The sequence below is a fragment of the Peromyscus maniculatus genome, chromosome 5 (assembly GCF_049852395.1).
Source record: "Peromyscus maniculatus bairdii isolate BWxNUB_F1_BW_parent chromosome 5, HU_Pman_BW_mat_3.1, whole genome shotgun sequence".
Lineage (NCBI taxonomy): Eukaryota > Metazoa > Chordata > Mammalia > Rodentia > Cricetidae > Peromyscus > Peromyscus maniculatus.
Genome location: NC_134856.1, coordinates 56,122,006 through 56,142,651, shown reverse-complemented (window position 1 = coordinate 56,142,651; position 20,646 = coordinate 56,122,006). Strand labels below are relative to the sequence as shown.

General features: G+C 53.0%; 3 protein-coding genes across 6 annotated transcripts in view; 2 read left to right on the top strand and 1 right to left on the bottom strand.

Annotated features, from left to right (window-relative positions):
- The first annotated feature begins 3,696 nt into the window (after positions 1–3,696).
- Pabpn1l (PABPN1 like, cytoplasmic) lies at positions 3,697–7,017 on the top strand. The gene is made up of 7 exons (XM_076572242.1): positions 3,697–4,063; positions 4,385–4,520; positions 4,802–4,869; positions 5,440–5,546; positions 5,641–5,728; positions 6,174–6,316; positions 6,830–7,017. The coding sequence occupies exons 1-7, from the start codon at positions 3,821–3,823 to the stop codon at positions 6,867–6,869; spliced, it is 825 nt and encodes a 274-aa protein (XP_076428357.1). The 5' UTR covers positions 3,697–3,820; the 3' UTR covers positions 6,870–7,017.
- Positions 7,018–10,589: 3,572 nt separating this feature from the next.
- On the bottom strand, positions 10,590–14,715 carry Trappc2l (trafficking protein particle complex subunit 2L). 2 transcript variants are annotated; one of them, XM_016005921.3, is made up of 5 exons: positions 14,576–14,715; positions 12,600–12,772; positions 11,830–11,917; positions 11,632–11,711; positions 10,590–10,782 (listed from the first exon to the last, which is right to left on the bottom strand). In XM_016005921.3, exons 2-5 carry the CDS (start codon positions 12,713–12,715, stop codon positions 10,737–10,739), a joined length of 330 nt encoding a protein of 109 aa, XP_015861407.1. In that variant the 5' UTR covers positions 12,716–12,772; positions 14,576–14,715; the 3' UTR covers positions 10,590–10,736. The 2 variants fall into 2 exon arrangements, with proteins under 2 accessions (XP_015861407.1, XP_006987456.1); XM_006987394.4 differs by lacking the exon at positions 14,576–14,715 and adding an exon at positions 14,295–14,559.
- The window catches only part of Galns (galactosamine (N-acetyl)-6-sulfatase), a 34,280-nt gene continuing 28,333 nt past the window's right edge, over positions 14,700–20,646 (top strand). For 2 of the 3 annotated variants that reach the window (XR_006072282.2, XR_001579667.3), the window contains exons 1-3: positions 14,700–14,959; positions 19,439–19,562; positions 20,342–20,416. Coding sequence is in view for 1 of the 3 variants with exons in the window: in XM_006987392.4 (XP_006987454.1) it covers positions 14,840–14,959; positions 19,439–19,562; positions 20,342–20,416 (319 nt within the window). In the remaining 2 variants the exon portion in view is untranslated. The remainder of the gene's footprint in view (positions 14,960–19,438; positions 19,563–20,341; positions 20,417–20,646) is intronic. The other variant, XM_006987392.4, reaches the window with a different exon arrangement.

Genomic DNA, 20,646 nt, shown 5'->3' with positions numbered 1-20,646 from the left:
GATAGATTGATACTTTCCTGAGTTCACCCTTCTGACTTACCCAGATATCTTTCCATGAACCCATACACCTCTACCCATTCATCTTCCTCCACCTAACTACCTTCCATCTAACTACCCCCATTATCCACCTTGACCCACCTGCCTCTCCATCTGTCATCCTTCCACCTGCTCATCCATCTGTCCACCTGTCCAACCCTACCTGTCCATGCCATCCAAACTCTTCACCCTACCATTCCAGCTTACCATCCTTGTGTCTGTATATCTTCCAGTCGTACCCACACAACCATCCCTAGATCCATCTTTCTTATACTGTCTACCCACTGTACTCAGAATAGTATCAGCTTCCTCAGTGAACCAAAGACACAAGGTCCTCCTATGCCCTCCATTCTGCTTGCCCTGAACTGGCCAGGGATGCCCTAAGAATACCTATCCATGAGTCAACAGCCCTTCAGTGCTCTGTCCCACCATGGCCTGCTTTAGACGCCTCCAGAAATATGAGTTCCAACTGCAGGCATTGTGGACAGATTGGACAAGGTCTTACAGCAGCTGTGACACATCTGGATCTACTTGGGGAGAGAAGGGGCCAAGAATGTGAGCTGGGAGAAGGTCTACACACCTGCTTAGGAGCTCTGGAACGCTGTGAGGCAACCACATTCCCTGAAAGTAGGGGCAGTCCTTGATACCAGGAGTCTGCCCGGAAGAGGGATCTCTGAAGAGAGCAAGCCAATGCTTGCCTCCCTTGAAACAGTGGCACTCCTAGGGTCCTGTTCAAGACACTTGGGTACCATTCCCGTCTTCTCAGTTAGGATCCCAAGTAACTCAGAGTTGAACCTGTCCAGTCTGCCCTACTGAATGCACTGATGGTGTGTGTGTTGGGGGGGTCACTAGGTGTTTGGGGCCATCCACAGGCTCCCCTGATAACTCATTGTTCTTCCTGAAGCTCCTACCATGTAGAAAAGTTTCTGAAATGAGCTATGAGGGAGACCCCTGGGTTACCATCATGTTGGCAAGAGGAAGAGAAAATAGAGAAACTTGAGATGAGCTGGGCCCAGAGGAACCATCCACTCCTGTAGACAGCTCACAGACAAAGCTCAGGACAGTCTCTCAACAACTTGCACAAGTCCCAAATTCTAGAAAACTCTATCTTATTTTCTATTCCTTTTCTTCCAATTCAGCTGGCCCTTAAAGAGTAGCAACCCAGACTGGGAAACAAGAATGTGGCACCTGACTCAAAGTGTGGCCTACTCACCACATCCTCAAAGGAACAGCCCCTGCTCCCACCCAGACAAGGCCCAGCATCCCTCAGCTCACACCATATCTGGGGTTGGCCAAGGGTCGGGCCCAGAGCACAGGCTCCCCTAGCCTGCTGTGGGAACTGTTGCTTTTCCTCCGGCATGAGCTGGGAGGAGGGTACTGGATGTTTTCTTCGTGAAAAGCGGTGATCCACAGCCCTCCACGTTGGGTGGTGTGCCATACCACCCATCGCTATCCTCTGCTGTCCTCTATGTTTGCCCCGTGGGCCGTGGACATGATGATCAGGTTAATTACATCCGTGTAATAAAGTGAGCGTTTGCTATGATGACTTGCTGCTCCTCCAGACCGTTGCGCATACACAATCACCATGTTGAAAGACCTGGTGTATAGACAAGGGTGGATGTGGTGATCAGTTGTACCACAGAAGACTTGGGGTGGACAAAGGAAGGGAACTTCAGCTCCATGTACTGCTGCTATATCTTTAGCAAATGGGGTCCATCTTGGAAGGCTGGACCTTGGGGAGTTCTGGAAAATCTTGGGCCCCAAGAATGACCCTGGGAGTTTCAAGGGCCTGACCGATAGCTGACTGGTTTACTCTTGGGGCCAAGTTCTTTGAGCTGTCCACATGAGGGAGATAGTGGGACCTGGCTGAGGGAAACACTAAAGGCTTGAGGGACACTGAGGACCTGAGGGGGACACCGGATCTGAGAGAACCCTATAGGGAGACTTAAGACCTGAGGGAAACTCAGGACCTAAGAGAGGCACAGCAGAAAGACCCATCTCTCAGTCTGCTCCTGTGGCAGCTGTGTCCTGGCTACAGGGGAATCCCTCTAGAACCAGCTACGGGCCATGGTGCTTCAGGGTGCACTGGTAGCTGCCTGGAGAAAGTGACTGTCATTAATACTGTCCCAACTTGGAACACGGTGTATTTTTTAAAGCATTGTGGGGGAGGCCAGCATGGGGGTGAGCTCGCTGTCCCTAGGCCAGGCGCCTGGCTGGAGCCCCACTGGGCCTGGTGTGTCAGCAATCTCAGGATAGCATGAGGGCGAGGAGAGTGACAAGGTTTTTCCACTGCAGACACTGAGCTCAGAGGGAAGACTGGCCAGGGACTGGGCTCCATCCAGATGGTCCTGGCGTGGACACAGCCTGCCATGTCCTACCTCCTACATGGAAGTAGAGGAAAGACCCAGACAGGACCCCAGCAGAGAGAGCTTCCCACACAAGGTGGAGGAGGATGGCAGTGGCTCCTTGTCTGTCCCTGTCCAGATCGTCCAGTATGGCCAGCTTGTTTTCTGCGTAGCCATGGGTGCCGCCTCTGAGTAGCCCTGGTCTGCCAGAAAGGACCTAGGGAAGTAACTGAAGCAGGACTGGGGAGAGGCCAGTGGCCACTCAGTCTCTGGTCAGGATTACTTTATCTCAGGTCATGTGACTGTCCCACAGCCCTTCCCTTATGAGGCATGGAGGTCACCGCAGTTTTTATTATTGTGGAGTTGTTTATGACAGGGCCTCACTCTGGAGCCCAATCTGGCCTTGAACTTGTGATCTTCCTGCCCCAGAGGCCCAAGTGCTGAGTGTAAGTATGAGCCATTGCATGAGGCATGATAGTTTTCAGCTACTTTGGAGAACAGAATGAGCACGTGAGAAGTCAGGTTAGGGGTCAGAAGCTCAGTTTCCTGGGGCTTCAACAGCCAAAGCTACCCCCCACCTCTGCCTCTCAACCTCTCCACCCACCCCAGGTTTTGGGAGGTGTCAGTCACCAAACTCCACATATACAGTGTAGCCCACTAAACCTATCTCCTATCCCAGCCCAGGTTCTAAGAAAGACCCCATTGGCTAGCCTGGGGGCAGGGTCACAGAAGTGTGGCTGTGGATCTGAGGACATGGAGTCAACCTGAAGGTTCCCATGGAAACCTCAGCGCCACAATAACATGCACAGCATGAGGCTCAGCAGAGTAGACTCAAGAAACCTCAGTGCCTGGGTCCAGCTAAACGTCAGCAATATGTGAGTAGGTCCGCCCCTCTTCTGGAAGCCACAGGAAGGAGTCAGTGGATGCAGACTAGCAACAGTCCTGTAGGGTGAGGGCAGAGGGGCAGCAGCAGATGAGCAGGGCTGGAAACCACTGTGCCTGCCTGCATCCGCCAACTACCCATCATCCAATTTGTACAGTTCAGCCGGAGCCTCCCTTATGGCAAAAGGAATCATCTAAATAGTGCCAGAGTTTAATAGGCTCCCATCTAAAGGTGCCCTGCGTAGAGGTGGGGAGGGAAGAGTCTTGGAGGAACTCATGGTTAGGGCAGAATATGGAACCCTACTCTGGATGAGGCCAGGCCTGATCTCTTAGCTCTCCAGGGGCCCTTGCTCAAACTGACCCAACGTATCCAGACACCCATAGGACCACCTCTCCCTCAACAGCCTGGCCCAAGCTGGAAGGCCTTCCTATGTGCTTTAGTGGAAGCAGCTGGTCAGGATGAGGACTTAAAAGGGAGGGCCACAAGGAAGATGCAGCTGTGGAGGTGAGCAGACTGGAAGAGCCAAGGTTCACCCAGCCCGCTGTTTTTTCATACCATGTGGCCCTTCCGGAGCAATGATCTCTTCCCGCCCCCTACTGAAGCCTGGCTCCAGAAGGTCTCCTCAGATCCTGAGGCCCAAGGTTGGGGGGCCTGGGGCATGGCTGAAAAGACCCCTTTGGGGCCAAGAGCTGAGAGGAAAGCAGAGAGTGATGAGGAAGCCGAGGAAAATGGAGATGCAGGCTTCCTGCTGTCCATGCTGAAGCAAGAAAACCTGGCCGAGTCTCCAGTATACAACCAGGTAGCACCCCGTCATGACCGATGGAGGCAGGGCATGGGCTTGGACATGGGGGGGGAGGAGCACAGCTGACTAGGAGGTGGAAGAGCCAATGCTGCAGACCACGGGGGCCTTTCTGACCAGGGGGAGGTGTCCTGGGGTGGAGGTGTCAGGGGCTTCTGGGCCCCAGCCCCTAGTCTGGACTATGGCTACGGGAAGAACAGGATGACCTAGGTCATTCCTTAGTAGCCATGACTCTTCCAAGGCGGGCTGGCCACACCTGCCCTCCATTCTGGAGGGGCCTGCAGGCCACCTACCCCAAGCTTACTGTGGGATGACCGGCAGGAGTTGGAGGCCATCAAGCTGAAGCTGTGGGCCATGGAGCATGCTGACACCCGACAGGAGCCATCCTATGTACAAAGAAGGGTCACAGAGGAAGAGGGGGCTGAGGCCAGACAGCTGCTGAGCCCTGAGACCATAGGTAGGAACTCGGGACCCTTGTTGACCCTGTCCCCAGATGGTAATGGTCAAGTAGTCCTTGACCACTCAGCTAAGACTCTAAACCCCACTGCTCTCAATGGAGAAGTACTCAGCATGGACTCTACATGAGGACTATTGAGGAAGTATTCTGGATCATCCCACAGCATCAGGCCTTGCAAACCCACAATGTGATCTTGGAAGCCTGGGTGACCTTCCCTGGGGTCATGAGGAATGGGCTCCTCAATGAGGTCCTCCTGATGGTCCTGAGGTTTTTCTCTACAGGCTACTTCTTCCCTGGGACCCCCAAGGAAAAGGTGGAGGCTGACCACAGATCTGTCTATGTGGGCAACGTGAGTAGCAGATAGGGGAGGTCACAGCCCTCTCGTGGCATCTGGCTCCAATTAGGGCATTCAGCTGGGTACACACATCGACGTCTGCCCTGGATAGGGCTGGCTAGGAGACTGAGGTAGGGGGCTGTAGGGTTGTAAACTCATGTGTCTCCAAGACTAGACTGAAGGGGCAGGTCTGCTGCTACTTGCAGCAGAGGAAAGGGTGGGTTGTAGCTCTTGGGCAAAACCCATGGAGGCACGTAGTGGCCGGTCCTTGACCATTCAGCTGAAGCTAATGTCAAGAATTCCGGTTTCTCAACACGCTCTGAAATTTGAAGTTCCTTGAGATTTATTGCTCCACACACCTGGCATGAGCCAATACCTGGGACACAACCAGCTGCCCACACAGGAAGCCCTTGACTGGCTCTCAGCAATCAGCCTTGGGCAGGAGTGGGTAAAGCCTCAGCCCATTTCCAGCCAGGGGCCAACCAACCCTGGGGGTCCCTCTAACCCCTTTCTGCCACAACTGCCTCGGAAGGAGGTCGACAGAGAGAGCCCAGCACTTACAGCAGGTGCCCTTTCTGAGAGCAGGTGGATTATGGAGGCTCGGCTGCTGAGCTGGAGGCCTACTTCAGCCCCTGTGGGGAGATTCACCGGGTCACCATCCTGTGCGACAAGTTCTCTGGACACCCGAAGGGGTCAGTGTGGGGCTGTAGCGGGAGGGCAGGGAGGGCGGGGCTGGCCTGGCCTCTCACTGCTGGCCCCCTCGTTCCCCACCTCCCTCCTCCCTAGCTATGCCTATATCGAGTTTGCTTCCCAGAGCTCTGTCCAGGCTGCTGTGGATCTGGATGAGAGCACCTTCCGAGGGCGGATCATCAAGGTATGTTGCCCCAGGTGTCTCCAGGCACCTGTGAGTCACCACCGAGCCTTGCTTGCACATTAACTCACATTCTTCAGGCTCAGAGAGGTTAGAGTACCTGCCCCAGAACACATAACCACCCAGCCTGACCCTTTGGGTGTCTTAGCTGGGTGGGCATTGCTCAAGTTAGGGCATGATGGAAACCCTGAGACCCAGGGTAGAGCTTGGTGTGGGTGTGGCTTGGGGAGATGAGCCAGACTCCTCTGCCAGAGGATGCTGGCCATGACCAGGCATGCCATGTGATCACAGCTGCATCCAAGTGAAGGTGGATGGATAGTTTCAGCCTAAATGGTACGTCTAGGTCAGGAACCCAAAGCCTTGGTCTTAGTCTAGACTCTGGCTTCAGGCCACCCTGGCAAGAAGGGTACAGAACAGTGTCTTGGACCATGGCATGGGTTCCATCCAGGTACTTCCCAAAAGGACAAACTTCCCAGGAATCAGCTCCACAGATCGTGGTGGGCTGCGGACACACTTGGGCAGCAGGGCTCAGCCCTTCCTACACGGTAGCCTCCATCGAAGATCTCGGTTCAGACCCCATGGACAAAGCAGGTAAGTGGGCCCGAGTGCGAGTCTGAGTCTGGAGATCTGAGCAGCAAGATTCCTGGAGCCTGACCCTGATGCTGGCTAGTCAGTCTGCACAACATCATGCTAAGAGAGGACTGTTGTCCCCTCACATGAACCTTAACTGGCCAGGGCACTTGGTCAGAGCTCATGGTTTCTACTAGCCTGGACAGCCTCTGTGCAACCTCCCTACCTGGTAGGGATACTCCTTCCTGGTCACTAGGACTCTGCAGGTGCTAGGCCATAGAGGGTGGGATCCACAGCAGGCCCCTCTGGCCTGAAGTACAGGTAAGGCTGTAGGTGAGCCCATGGGCCACGTGTGGCAAACTCTGGCCCCAGACCTCCCTCCTCCCCTGGAACCACTTCCTCACGAGAGCAGGGAGCCTGAGAAGGTGCCTCCCACAGTCCCTGAGCAGCTTCGCAGGCTCCCTGCCCAGGTGTCCTCCAGGCCTATCCCACTGAAGGCAACTCAGCTGCCTTTGTCTCCCTCCCTCTCTGCAGGGGCCGTGGACGCGTCTCACCATGGTTCTCACCATATTGAAAAGATGGCCCAGTTTTCAAAGTGGGGCCAGGAGCTGGGTCAGGAGTAAACAGCGGTCTTCCCACTTACTCCAAACTGGTCTTCAAGCCTGGCAGCCCACAAGGGCCTCTGGAGGTGGCCTAGACCCCCAGGTCACAGTGGGAAGGCACAGGGCAGGGAGATGCAGAGGGCAGGAGAGGAAGGGAAAGCCCAGGGAAGCTGGGATCGTCATACTCAAGTACTTTTAAAGAAAAACAGGCATGTGTGTTAATAGTAAAGCATAAATTATTAAACTTGAATATTTTAAGAGCATGTAACAAGTCTCATTGCTTGATCCTCCCTCAGACACAGCTTACACTGTACCTTTCTCCATGGAGTGCCACAGAGAGGGTAGTAATGGGATGTGGCCTTGAGTCCAGAAAATGGGGCTCTGCCTCTGCCTTAGGATTCAATAGACAGTGAGCAGAACTCCACCCCATAACTGTGCCTCTATGCCCCAAGTTGGCTCTCTAGACATAGCTGGATTTCACCTCCATCCTGCCCTGGAAGGTGTCTGAACTGGTCAATTCAGGAAGCAGAGGTGGAGCCCCTGTTCTAAACTGTGTGTGTGTGTGCGTGTGTGTGTGCGTGTGTGTGTGTGTGTGTGTGTGTGTGTGTGTGTGTGTGTGTGTGTGACAAAGACAGGCCACCCTGCACCGTCACTGTGCTCAGCAGGAAGAGGGCTGGTCAGGCCCAGGTCTGTCCAGTGCGGTCACTGTGGTCACCCACCCCCATTCCTTGCCTTATGCTCACTTCCTTCATTCCTTAAGCCCCAGCAGGGCTGCCAAGTCAACGACCCCCGGCACCAGGAGACTGCTCTAGGGACAGGTTGCTGCCCTTTCCTAGACTCCGTCAATGCTTGACCTCCCCAAGCCACTTTCACATGTCCCTTGTCCTTAGTGGAGTGGACGGTGCCCCCCGAAAATGCAAGCACATCTTCCCCTCCAAAGTCTGAAGGCAGCCTGTGACCTTATTTGAAAAAGGGTCTCTGAAGACAGATAGTAAGAATTAACTTCAAAGCCAGGCATACTGATGCATGCCTTTAATCCCAGCACTTGGAAGGCAGAGGCAGGCAGATCTCTGTGAGTTCAAGGACAGCCTGGTCTACACAGTAAATTCCAAGACAACCAGAGCTACACAGTAGCTCAAGAAAAAAAAAATTCCCGTCTCAAGAAAAAAAAAAAATTCCCAGACTGCCAGTGGACCACAAACCCAACAGTGGGTGAGGCATGAGACAAAGAGGTCAAGGCAAAGAGCTGGAGCTGGCTAAGGCCTGAAGTAGACTCTTTCTGGACCTGCAGGAAGCAGCCCTGCCTCCAGCCACTGTGTAAATGGCCAAGTCTGTTTGTGGCACCTGTAGGGTAGCCCCAGGAGTCTGAGCAGCCTTATTCACCTCTGGAAGTGACTGGTTCTGTCCTGACCAGCCAGGGGTGAATGCCACCCAGTGGGCAAATGATGAGCAGCAAATCTGCCTTAGGGTGGCCTTGGGGGGGACTCCCCAGTATCAAAGTGGCCTGGCAGGGCTTCGCCAAGGGTGAAGCCTGTGACTCATCACATTCCAGCCTCAGAACTGCCAAGGCCCTGGCCCTGGTCTCCTGGCAGGGTATTTGCCCTGCTTTCCCTGAACCTTGGGCATCTCCCACCAAGGGGATGATGGCTTTGGTCTTGACCTGTTGCTGTCACCTCAGCTCAGGGGCTTCTAGTCCTCTCCTTATATATACAGTAAGTTCTCTTCTTGGGAGGGGCTCAGGAGACCTTCCTTTCTGATGGACTCAGATCTGTTTGGACCAAGGACAGAAGACTGAGGTACAAACCCCCCTCAGCATGCCATCTGCACGGTAATGAGGACCCCACCAGCACCGCAGCCCCCTTCTGTGTGTGTGACCAGTGTCAGTCCACGGCTTTCTCTCCTAGTGTAGGGCGGGGTGGCCAGGCTGCCCTGGCCCCAGGTCTGCATGACAGTACCAGAAAGGAAGGTAAGCAGCCGATGGCCTCACAGACTACCTGCAGTAAGTCACAAGCTAACCAGAGCTGCCATCTTGGCCCCAGGGTGGAAAGCCTGCCTTATAATTGACAGGCAGTGACCGTGGTCTCCAAGACCAGCCTCAGGATCAAACTCACCTGCAAGTCTGATGGCCACATCAAGGCAAGCAGATGACATTATAAGCTTGGTTTGCTAGAGCTTGATAGTGAGAAGACTCCCTAGTGTACACACACAGTGCACACACAGAGCACACTTACACACAATCTGACTATACCGGTCAGAAAACCCAAACAGCAGCAGCTTAAACAGGAGAGAGCTACAGTTTATTGTCTCACATACGAACAGTCCAGGGCCAGCCCATCTGCCCAGACCAGGCTCCTTTCTGCTCCGTCCTCCTGTCTGCATATCCTGTTACCTTCATGATCCGAAGAGGGCTGCCTAAGCTCCCACTATTACACTGAAGTTCCAGGCAGGAGAAAAGCAGAAAGTCTTGAGTACTGAACATCGGCTGAAGCTACTTTGAAAGATGTGTCCTGTAGGTCTCTCCCAATACCACCCTCCACATGCCTTAACCACCTGCCCTGGCGTGAAGGGGAGGGAAACAAATGGCATTTAGCCAAGTTCCTCCAGTAAACCTGAGGTTCTGTCTGTAAGGAGGGAAGGGGGAAGTACTGGGGAACGAGGTGCAGTTCCCAGCGTAGCTAATTCTCAGGTACGGTGACCTCCTTAAATACTCAAGATCCCACCTCACTGGTGTGCCTGCCTTCTCTTGCCAAGCCCAACCTCCTGCTAAAGCCTTAATGCAAGCACATCTGGGCTGTCCTTGTCAGTCAGCTGCTTGCGGAACTTCTCAGTCCGACTTCATCTGCCACTTCTGTGGACCGGTTGGAAGGTCTGGCTTCTTCCTGCATTTTTTAATTACCCTGTGCTCACTGGAGCGAAGCCCTGATACAATGGAGATGGGCTGTCTCCTCTGCTACTCCACCCAGCTCATGTGGACGAGTCACAGCCTGCTGGGCCCAGGCATGAGAAACTCTACAGGGAAGCGGGAGGTCCTGGGCTGATGACTTGGGGAAGCCAGAGACTCTGAAGACATCTGAAGGGGACTCAGACCTGGGGCAGGGCCTCCAGGCCTTGCCATCTCCCAGGACACCACACTGTCCAGTGGCACAGAGGAGCCAGCGCCAGTCACCACCTCCACATAGCCACAGAATTTTTATCTGGGGAGAGCCTGGTTTGTCCTTGGGGACGTGTGGCCTAGGAGCATCGTTGGGGACCCTGCTGACCTCCATGCTCACTGACAGCCAGGCAAGGCTCCTAGAGGTTCTCGTTTGGCACATGGGAAGCAGCAGCTGCATTAATGCTATGTTCCATGAAGCTTTCAGGTTTTACCACCTCCTGAGGCGGGGGTTGAGCACAAGTGCTGGGCTAAATGAATGGTGGGTCCAGAACACCGAGAGCCCTTGCCCAAGAAGAAACGTATGTGGCTCTTTGCCTTACACTGCCTCCATCCTCTGGAGCTGGCTCTGGGCTCCCCATCCCCTGCACCCTTCTGGACCACCCACCCACTCAGACAATGGAGGCCCACAGCCTTCTGTACTCAGTGTTCTCCCTCACTCCACCTGGCTATGGTCACAGCTCCTACACGGCTCCACAGTCTCTGAGACCAGCTAGCAGGTCCTCAGCTGACCCTCTCTGCTGACACAGGACAAAGCAGATCTCGTCATGTGAGGCCTTTAGTAGGAAGGTACAGAGCACACAGCCCTGCCCACAGGTTACATTCAGGGAGAGGAAAGGGAATAAATAATCATCAAACAGAGGTGAATACAGGCTTCTCTTCCAGGTGACTAGGGCAGAGGTCCAGCTCAGCAGACCTGGATCATCATCGAAGTTACCATGTTATCAAAGGCCCTGGGAAAAGAACCCAGATTTAGAGGAGGACAGGCTATGACCCTGCCCTCTGCTGGTAAAGACTGGCACTGCCGCGTCGGGTCCTCAGGACTGTTCTGGGAAGCAGAGAGCATACCCACCATACTGGGCAGTGACACCCACCTCCTGACTCCACAATCCCTGCACAGCCCCCACAGGCCTTCTGTGTCATCGACTTCCTCAGCATCCCTCCCAGGGTAAGGCACACAGGGTGCAGGCAGGGGTAAGCACTGAGCCCCAGGAACAGGCAGTATTCATGCCCTGCACAGCTTAGGGACACCAGTGTGCTCTCTCCTAGGATCTAGGCGGATGCAGTACTCTCGATATCTCAGCCAAAGGAAGGTGCCACCAAAGGGCCTAGCTTGGGCCACCTGTCAATTGCAAGGAGCTCCTCTGGAATAGTCCCAGAAAAAGAATCTGGAAGCAGGTTTGTAGTGCCTGCATATGAAGGCCATGCCTCCTGATGAAGCACCTGCATGAGGTCCATCCAGCTGGAGGGGAGACACCTAAGCCCAACACAAAAGGCACACCAGGCTACAACAGGAGGACATTGCCTCCATAAAAGCTATGGTCACAGCATGAGCTGTGAGCTTGCTGAGCCCTCTGGAGGTCCTCAGTTACCCACAGACACACCTGGGCGACCACATGGGTGAACCTTGGCCCAATCTGCCTATGCACACTAAACGTCTGTGTCGGCACTATTTAGAAAAACAGGGCTGGCTGCTTTGAAACAGTGGCCTTAGGACAGTGCTCATGGCTCCCTCACTTTCCCAGTGACCATGCTTTCACAAAGCAAGTCTCACAAAGAGACACAAACACACAGGGTCCCACCTTGACTGGATGCGGTCTCCGGGGTTGTAGAAGGGGTTGCACATCACGTCCGTATAGGAGTTATGCAGCTTCCGGAACATCTGAAAAATGAACAGCAAGTAGTTTAAAAGAGTGCATGCACAGGGGCTGTTGCAGACTTTTACATTCTCAGCGAGGAAAGGGAAGCAGCAGACACCCTCCTCAAGCCCCTGCACTTACACTGCGGATCTCGTTGTCTCGAAGGGCCGTATTGGAGGAATCCACCACCATGACAAATTTCACCTTGGAATTGGTCACGTAGCCATACCTGCACGGCTGTTAAGGAACACGCTTTGGCACAGGGGCTGTATGACTTCATATGGCAGTCAAGAGCATGCAAGCCCGGAGAACTGTGTGAACTCTCCCTTGAGAGAAGCCTGACAACCTTGAATCACAGGAAGTGCCCAGGCTGGGGAGGCTACGCAGCAACCATGCAGGTGTGCACCTGAACTGGGAACAGCTCAGCCTCCTTCTGAACTGATTCGAGGTCTGGGATGTTAGCTGCAAAGCCAAACTTTTGCCATCTCTGTGTTAACACAGTGACGCCAGTGTCCTTGTGGATAGGCTACAGTTAGTCCCCATGGGAATGTTCTTGGATTCTGTGGTCTTAAGAATTTATCCAAAGGAATGGCCAAGAGTTTACAGTGCCACATGAGGCTGAGCCTAACAACAGTATCATGGAACAATCACCCTTGATTCAAAGTTGGTGGCCTCTAACGAGCACGGAGAAGCCCAGATCCCTGCCCTGTCCACCTTCACCCTCCTGAAAGTTCAGCCTTGCTTTCCCAGTGACTCTTCCCATTAAAGGGAGGAAAAAATGTTAGGAGGCCCTGGTTAGCTTCAGGTCACCTGCCTGCCTGACCAGCTGGAACCCCTTACAATTTTTCCTTTGTGTTTCCTCCCATATCCCACTCTACGAATGCAGAACAGTGCTGAGCACTGACGGATACACCTTGTAGTCCTCAGTTGGGTAGAGCAGGCCCAGGTACAGCTCCCTCTGGTCCACCAGTGCTTTTCCCATGGCGGAGATCTTCTCATCCACCACATCCAGGGACGTGTGCACCATGTAGTGGAACTTGAGCTCATTCTCTGTGGGAGTGCTTCGGATGTACAGAGGGTAATTCTGCAAGAAGGGATGGTGATCCACCTCGTGAGTCCCAGCTCTGAAGACAATGTCAAAGCACTCCTAAGGTGGGCTCTCAGCCTGTCAACCACTCACGTGCTCTAAAATTCACTGTGGCAGACATTGCCTTCAGGGGCATAACCTAACCTAAGGAGGACTGTATGCCATATGCAGAGAGGGGACTACAGATAATAACTCAGTGCTACAGCACTTGCCTAATATGCACAGGGCCCTAACTTCAATTCCCAGTACTAAAAAGAAAAAAAAATATTGGACTAGGGATGTAGCTCAATGGTAGAGTGCTTGAGTGGCAGCATTAGGCCCTAATTCAACCAGAAAGGAGGAGGAGAGGGACGAGGAGATGGCAGCAGAAGAGGACTACACAGGGGCAGGAAGGTGAGCAGAAATGAGATGGCCCAGGAATGCCAACAAGCACAGTCTAACAACATAGCCTGACACTACGGTGAGTCATTCCTCGTCCTAGAATCATCCCCCCCTCAACCACCACCACACTCTGAAGTGTCATCCCCACACCAGGCACACTGGCTATTTCTTAATGTGCCACACAAGGGCAGAGGTCTGTTGCTCAGCCCTTCGAGACTCAGTTCAAATCTCCAGCTCTACACATCTGACCATCCTAAGCCCACAGTCAAAAGCTTCACTCCTGGCCTCCCACATCCATTGTTCAACTATGTCGTCCAGAAATCATCTCGTCCACTGCAGTTATGAGTCTCCAAATCAGGACACCTCAGCATTGATAATGGACTTCATCGTGAGTTTATCAAAGCAGCAGCTGCATTTTTAATTGAGTTTTGATTTTGGTGGGCTTATGGGGGCGTAACTCTCTCATTCATACTGACAGCTTCACAGCAGCCCAATCTCTAATGACAGGTCTCAAGGAAGACCTGGTAGGATACAGGCTCCGTGCAACAGGATCTTGTGGACCTCTGATGCTGTCTTAGCATTCATAAACAGCTTTCCAGAGGAAATGGATATATATGGTGGCCAGCAAGATAAGAGTTGGGAAGATAAGGGCTGAGGGAAACTGTCAAGAGGTTTGCAGGCCTTCACAGGGATTGGAGTAGGATGCAAGTGGCCTGAAGGGGACTATCCTAAAGCAAAGAAAAGCATTTGAATTCTAGGTTGACTCGCGACGCGCCTGGTTTGTATTTAAATAGCACCGGCGGGGCAGCCAGGGGACGGTCGGGAAGGCGGGACAGAAAGACCGGACGCGGAAGGCAGCTGAGGCCATGAAAAGAAGAACGCGTAGCGCGAAGGGTGGCGGGCTGCAGCGGCAGCCAAGCTTCCCGGTGGGTCTCAAAACCCGGAGGCCGCGGCCTGCAAGGTGGCGGCAGGCGGGCGGCTGACAGCGAGAGAGGGCAGGAGGGATCCTGACCACAGGGCTTGGCGGAGGCTTGGGAGCCTAGAGCTGAGAAGATCGAGGGCATGGCTGGAAGGAGGCCCGCCGCCCGCCGCCCGCCGCCCGCCGCCCGCCGCCCGCCGCCCGCCGCTTCACACGCACCTCCTTGGCGATCACCGCGATGCACACCGCCATATTGGCAGGCCGTGCGCCGCATCATGTGACCGGACGGCGGTCAGGCCCCGCCCATCCCTCCGCCCAACCCCACCCCTCTGTGGCTCAGGCCCCGCCCTTCTCTACAGCGGCTCTTCCCTGCTTTTCGGGTCAGACCTTGATTCCGACCCCTTTCCTGTCAGGCACGAGGCCCACCTCTCCTGTTCGGGCGCTGGCAGCGCCCCTGCTTCTGTCGCTCCGTCCCACTCTTCCTGTCAGGCCCCACCTACCGTGTCACTCAGCCTGGCAGGCCCGGCTCCCACGCTTCAGCTTGGGTGGGGGTCCCGGCTTCTCTGCCAGCCTATCCTGTCCTGCAGCATCGCAAACCCAACGCCCTTCCCGGTCTGGCCGAGCCCACTCTTCTTGTCAGTCAGGCGACCTAGGCCCCGCCTCTCCTGTCACTCAGCCACAAGGGCCCGCCCTGCAGTCCAAAAGGAAACGCCGCGAAATCGGGACCGGGTCTTACTTAGCTCCGCTGCGGGTGCTTGGTTGCCATGGCGGCATCTGCCGCAGCGACCGGAGGCCGGCAGCTGCTGCTGGTTCTGAGCGCCCTAGGACTCTTGGCCTCAGGGGCTCCACAGCCCCCCAACATCGTGCTGATGCTCATGGACGATGTGAGTGGGGCCGCGCGGCGGGGGGACACGGACGGTGCAGGGCTGCCACACTGCGGTGGAGGGGTGGCCCGAGGGAGGCTCAGACGCCGATATCACCTCTCTCTCTTACTGTTTCCTCAGTGGGGGGTCGGTATTCAGGGAGGCTCTTCTCTCCCTTCCTTCCTTCTCGGGGGAGGTGCCTGGCGTCCCCCTCCCCTCATAAGGTGGCCCTGCCCTCGGTGCCCACCTCCAGCCTGGGCCTCTGGGGAATTCTGACCAAAGTCGGGCATGGAAGAGCTGAAAGGTAAGAATGTCACCTGAGGGAGCAGGTGTGCCGCAGGCAGCCGTCTGTGAACTCAGCCCCGGGGCTAATCTGCCTCTGTGTCCCAATCTGAGGAATCTGTCTCCCTGAAAGTGACATGAAAGCTTAGAAATCAGCCCTGGGTCTGATCCAAACTGGACTGGACCCTGTCTTCCTCTGAGCCTTAGCCCATCAGCCCCCCACCCCAGACACACACTACAGAGTGGCACCTGTCAGCTACTATTTGAACCAGAGTCACATCCAGTTCAGGTTGATTTGGAACAGTCCTGGGCACCCCAGAGGCTAATAGCCAACCCAGCTCTCCCCACAGAGCCTTCAGACCTGTGCTGACCCACACTTAACTCCTCAAAGTGGTGCCCATCATAATAGAGAGGTGCCATGTATGTAAAATAAGTTGGGTTTTAGAGACTTAGTAGGAGAAAAAGTAAACATCCCACTTCATTAGGTTAGTGGTTCTTTATTATGAAGAAAAATATATGCCTGAAAAATCCTGTACATAATCCCACTACCCAGAATCCACTGCAGGAAACCTTGAATGTGTTTTTCCAGCTTCCCATTCTATGTGGATGATGACTAATTCTACTCTGGGTGCCTGGCTCCTTCGGCGCCTGTCCTGGTGGCTGGTAGCAGGCTTTGCACAGTACTAAGCAGTACTGAAGATATATATCACATACATATATCGTGCCTGTCAGTATTAGGCCCGTTTAGAGCTAACTCACACTGGCTTGGTTTGTTGGTTTGTTTGATCAGAAGTGCTGACTACAGGCGCTTGCCTGTCAGTTTTCTGTTCTCTCCTTTCCAAATGACAGCCTGTGAGGAGTGAAAGGTCTTCTCTCTAACACCCTATTAGACTACTAAAGAGTGTTGAAATGATAGACTGTGGATAATTGAGTTAAGTGACTGTACTGTTAGCCTTCATCTTGACTCCTTACTTTTATTTTTTGTTTTGTTTATTTGCTTGGTTGGTTGGTTTTTTTTTTTTTTTTTTTTTTTTGAGACATGGTCTTGTATGTTGTTTTGGCTGGCCTGAAACTCACTCTGTAGCCCAAGCTGGCCTCACACTAGAGGCAATCATCCTGCCTTAGCCTTCCCAGTGCTAAGATTACAAGCATGAACCACAACATCTAGTAACCTAATTGCTTTTCTAATATGGTGACTAAAAAATATAAAGGTACATGTAAAGTTCAGAGAGCATTTCCATTGGGCAGCTGCAGATGAGTACAGGGGTTTGGGCTAATGGGATGTGGCTAGCACCAGATCAGTCTACCTGAAGGTAGTTGATTAGGAACCCCCACCACCTACCTTCTGAATACCCTGGGGCTGTCCAAGAACATTCTGCAAAACTTGGGTCTTGTCATGTAGAGACTTTTGATACATATAACTGAAAATGAACTCAGTTAATGTCGGTAAAACTGGGAATCCCTGGCTTTACCAAAGATCACTCTAGCTTAAAGCAAGTAGGCTTTAGGCTTCCCCTTTCATAAGGCTGCTGTCTGTAAGCTGGCCCCTGGTGGCCCCATGACAGCCTCATGACAGCCCTAGGCAACTCCCAGCTCACCTACCAACTGTCAGCAGTCCCAGTGGGACAATGGCTTTTGCTGACTCGGACCCACTCCTGACCCAAGCATAAGGTGAGAAGAATATGCTGGACTCTGCACCAGGAAAGCTGAGCCCACCTCTGCAAAGGACACCTTGGGTGGGGAGGCCTCCTTGGTTCATACTTGACCTATTCCAGGGCAGGGTGCCTGTGCTGGAAGAGGCGAGAATGCCAGAAGGGGAGAAAAGTCCTGAGGTGCCCTCTATATGGCAGATAAGAACAGCCTCAGCAGCACAGGAGCCTCCATGCTAGTCTCTTCTCCTCTGCAAACCCCTCCCTTTGCCCTCTATAGCTGCCTTTGCCAGGCTGATCATGTCTGAATCTGCAACCTGTGCTTATGTATGTCTGGCTTACCTAGGATAACATGGCTCCCAGCTCCAGGCTTGACACTGTCTGGCTGTCTAAGATTGTCTCTAGTTTAAATTCTTTAAGGATTGCCACTGACTTTGGACTGGTTGATCATGGTCCTGATCATGGTTATATTATAACATGTCCAGAGGGCATGTTCTAAATAAGCCCCTTTCCCTGAGAGGCTACCATTATAGAACAGGGGATGGGTTCCCAAAACTAGTGTAGTGAACCATACAAAAGACCTACTCACCTGCCAGTTACATTGACTTGCAAAAGACTCCATACCCACTCCTGTCCTAAGGGTTACAGCCAGCATAAGAGGCTGGTTCGTGTAAAGGCCAGCATAATTAGAGTGTGTGTGAGATTAGATAATGGTCACAAGGACGATTGTAGAGCAGAACATAGTCAAAGAATGAGAGTGGGCAAGACCAAAAAGGACCATTGCAGAGCAAAATACTCATGGTCATCGGAGGTAGGTGTGGGCTGGAAGTATGGGCAGCTTCATGGGCCTAGTGCCCAGGTGGCTTTCCACGTAACCCTCCTTAACATGGGGGGCTGAGTGGAACAGAGAAGGACAAACACAACCCAAGTTAAAATAAGCTTTGGTCCAAGCCAGGCAGAGGTGGCGCATGTTAGTCCCAGCACTTGGGAGGGAGAAGCAAGTGGATGGATCTCTGAGTTCAAGGCCAGCCTAGTCTACAGAGTGGGTGCCAAGACACCCAGGGCTACACAGAGAAACCCTGTCTCAAAAAAGAAAGGAAGGAAGGAAAGAAGGAAAGAAAGGAAGGAAGGAAGAAAAAGGAAGGAAGAAAAAAAGGAAGGAAGGAAGGAAGGAAGGAAGGAAGGAAGGAAGGAAGGACCGCCAACTTTTCTAGGTATGTCCAACCTGCAGCCACATACAGCAAGGATAGCCATAAATTGGGCCCAACACAAGAATCATGAACTTAGTTAAAACATATTTTTGTGATTTTTTTTTGTGTGACTGATTGCAGTTCTCAAACATGAACTTTGTAGAAGACAACAATGTATCACAAAGACAAAAATTGTACATGCCCACATCTGTTAATGTCATAACTCCACCCAGGGTTATAAATACAACTCTAGTTACATCCTATGAACCAGTATCGGTCTCACGATTTCAGGTTTTGGTTTTGCAAGCTGATTGTTAAGGATCCATCCCGATAACTCACAAGCCTGCTAATGTCTAATTAGTTATCTCATATCTCTGTGCATCTGTCATCTTGGTGTGTGTAAAGTACAAGGTGCCTACCTTCATGACCATCCCAAAGTGAGAACTCTAGATCCTAAACCTCTCACAAGTTCTCAGGTTGATTCCACCCACCTGTACTATCACAAGTTGACCTTGAGGGAAGCAGGCTTGTAGCATACCGCCATGGGGGCAGGACACTGGAAGCTGCCTCGTCTCGACTCCCAACACCACCCTGTGCATCCTCGTCCTTGTCTTGTTTTGCTGCTTGCCACCCTTCACTGTGATGGACCATAGCTGGGAGTTGACTGCATGCCCTCCCTCCAATGAGAGTTTGCCATAGTTGATCCAAAGCACAGTTTACATCTCAAAGGGAGTGAGAGTTTATTCTGAACCAAATCTGAGTGATCACGGCCTAGAAACATGGGTTCAGGTTTCCTTGAATAACATTCCAATGTGGAAGTGAATTAAGGTCATACTCATGAGCTTCAGATGGTCATGAATTTGGAGAAATACAATTCCACCCAGACAGTATAGCCTATAACTTGTTTATCTGTCATCTGGTGGCCACTTGGACTGGCCGTAGCCCTTGATGGTTGGGATCAGACTGCCATGGACACTCATGTAGTCTTGGAGCATGGGTTTTCAGTTCTGTGAGGTACACTGAGCCAGGCTGCCAGGCCATGTGGTGACTCTAGGCTCGGCTTTCTGAGGAACCTCACCACTTGCTTTTGAAATCTAAATTTGCATAACAGCTTTATGCTGAAAATAGATGTGTATTCTTAGACACCAAGACTCTAGGAGCACACAGGGCTTGATCTCAGCTGAGGAGGAAGGCAAACACAGATATATTTCTGGTGGTGGTCAAACTGATATAGAGGTGAAAGCCAGCAAATTTCTTGTAAGTCCTGGAGCAGCTCACAGAAGCTTCCAGGCTTTGGGTAAACTCTATGGCTCTTCCTTGTAACAAAAGAACCATTTGTTGAAAGGGTTCATTCCTCATCTCTTTGATCTTCCCTGCAGATGGGCTGGGGTGACCTGGGTGTGTATGGAGAGCCTTCCAGAGAGACCCCAAATTTGGACCGGATGGCTGCAGAAGGGATGCTTTTCCCAAACTTCTATTCTGCCAACCCTCTGTGCTCACCATGTAAGTTGCTGCTGCCCTTTGCCCTGGACCCAGTTAGCCAGCAGAGTCTGCCGCATCTGCCCCTCCCACCCTAATCTAGGGAAACAGCCTCTTCTCAGGTGTCAGGAAGGCTGCAGGTGGAACGAGTACTTTATTGCTATCATGCTGGCCCCTGACTCTGAGCCCTGAGTCACCATAAGTTTGGAGCTTATTAGGGCTCTTTAAGGGCAATACCGTGCCCTCGATATTGCTATCTGCCTCCCAGCAGGCAGGGGTCACTCTGCACCAGGGGAGGGCTGCTGTCTGTCTCCTAGAACTGCCACACTGCCCTCAGAGTACTGTCTGTACTTCCTGGTCACAGGACATGGGTGTAGTGGAGAGGCAGTGAGGCCATCCATGTCCTCGTCCCAAGGAATGTCACTCCTACTACATTGGTGTTTACAGAAGTGCTGACCTTAAGTAAGAACAGTAGATGGGGCAAGTGGTCAGTAGGAGGCAGGCCATATGGGTCCTCAGTCTGGTGGCTGTCCCCGAGTCTAGAGACCGAGCACGAGGACAGAGCTGAGTAGCGGAACCTGCTATATAAACCTCCATCGTCAACAGGCCGTTGGGCCATCTCCCAGTGCCTGACTTGTGCAACGCAGAGGCTGGAGGGGATTAAAACCCAACAGTTCAGTGTCAGCCTGATGCATTCATGACAGACACCTCCCAGGAACTGTGAACGCGGGAGGCACTGCAGAGCTGGCTGAAGGTCCTACCTGGATTTGTGTCACAGTGTCTGTTTTTATCCTTCTATGTAGCCAGGGCAGCCCTGCTCACAGGACGGCTGCCCATCCGCAATGGCTTCTACACATCCAACGCGCATGCAAGGAATGGTATGTCCCCCCACCCCCCACCCCCATAACCCTGTAGGTACCTCTATCTAGATTAGGGAAAGCTGGTGTCCTAGGCCTTAGTATGAGAGGATTGGGGTCTGGAACGGTAAATAAAGGCCACCTAAGGCAGAACTGAGTACCACAGAGCAGCCCCCCCCCCCCCCCCCGTGTCACAAGCTTCCTCCCTGAATTGGCCCACTGAGAACCAAGCTGGGCCTGGGGCACCTCAG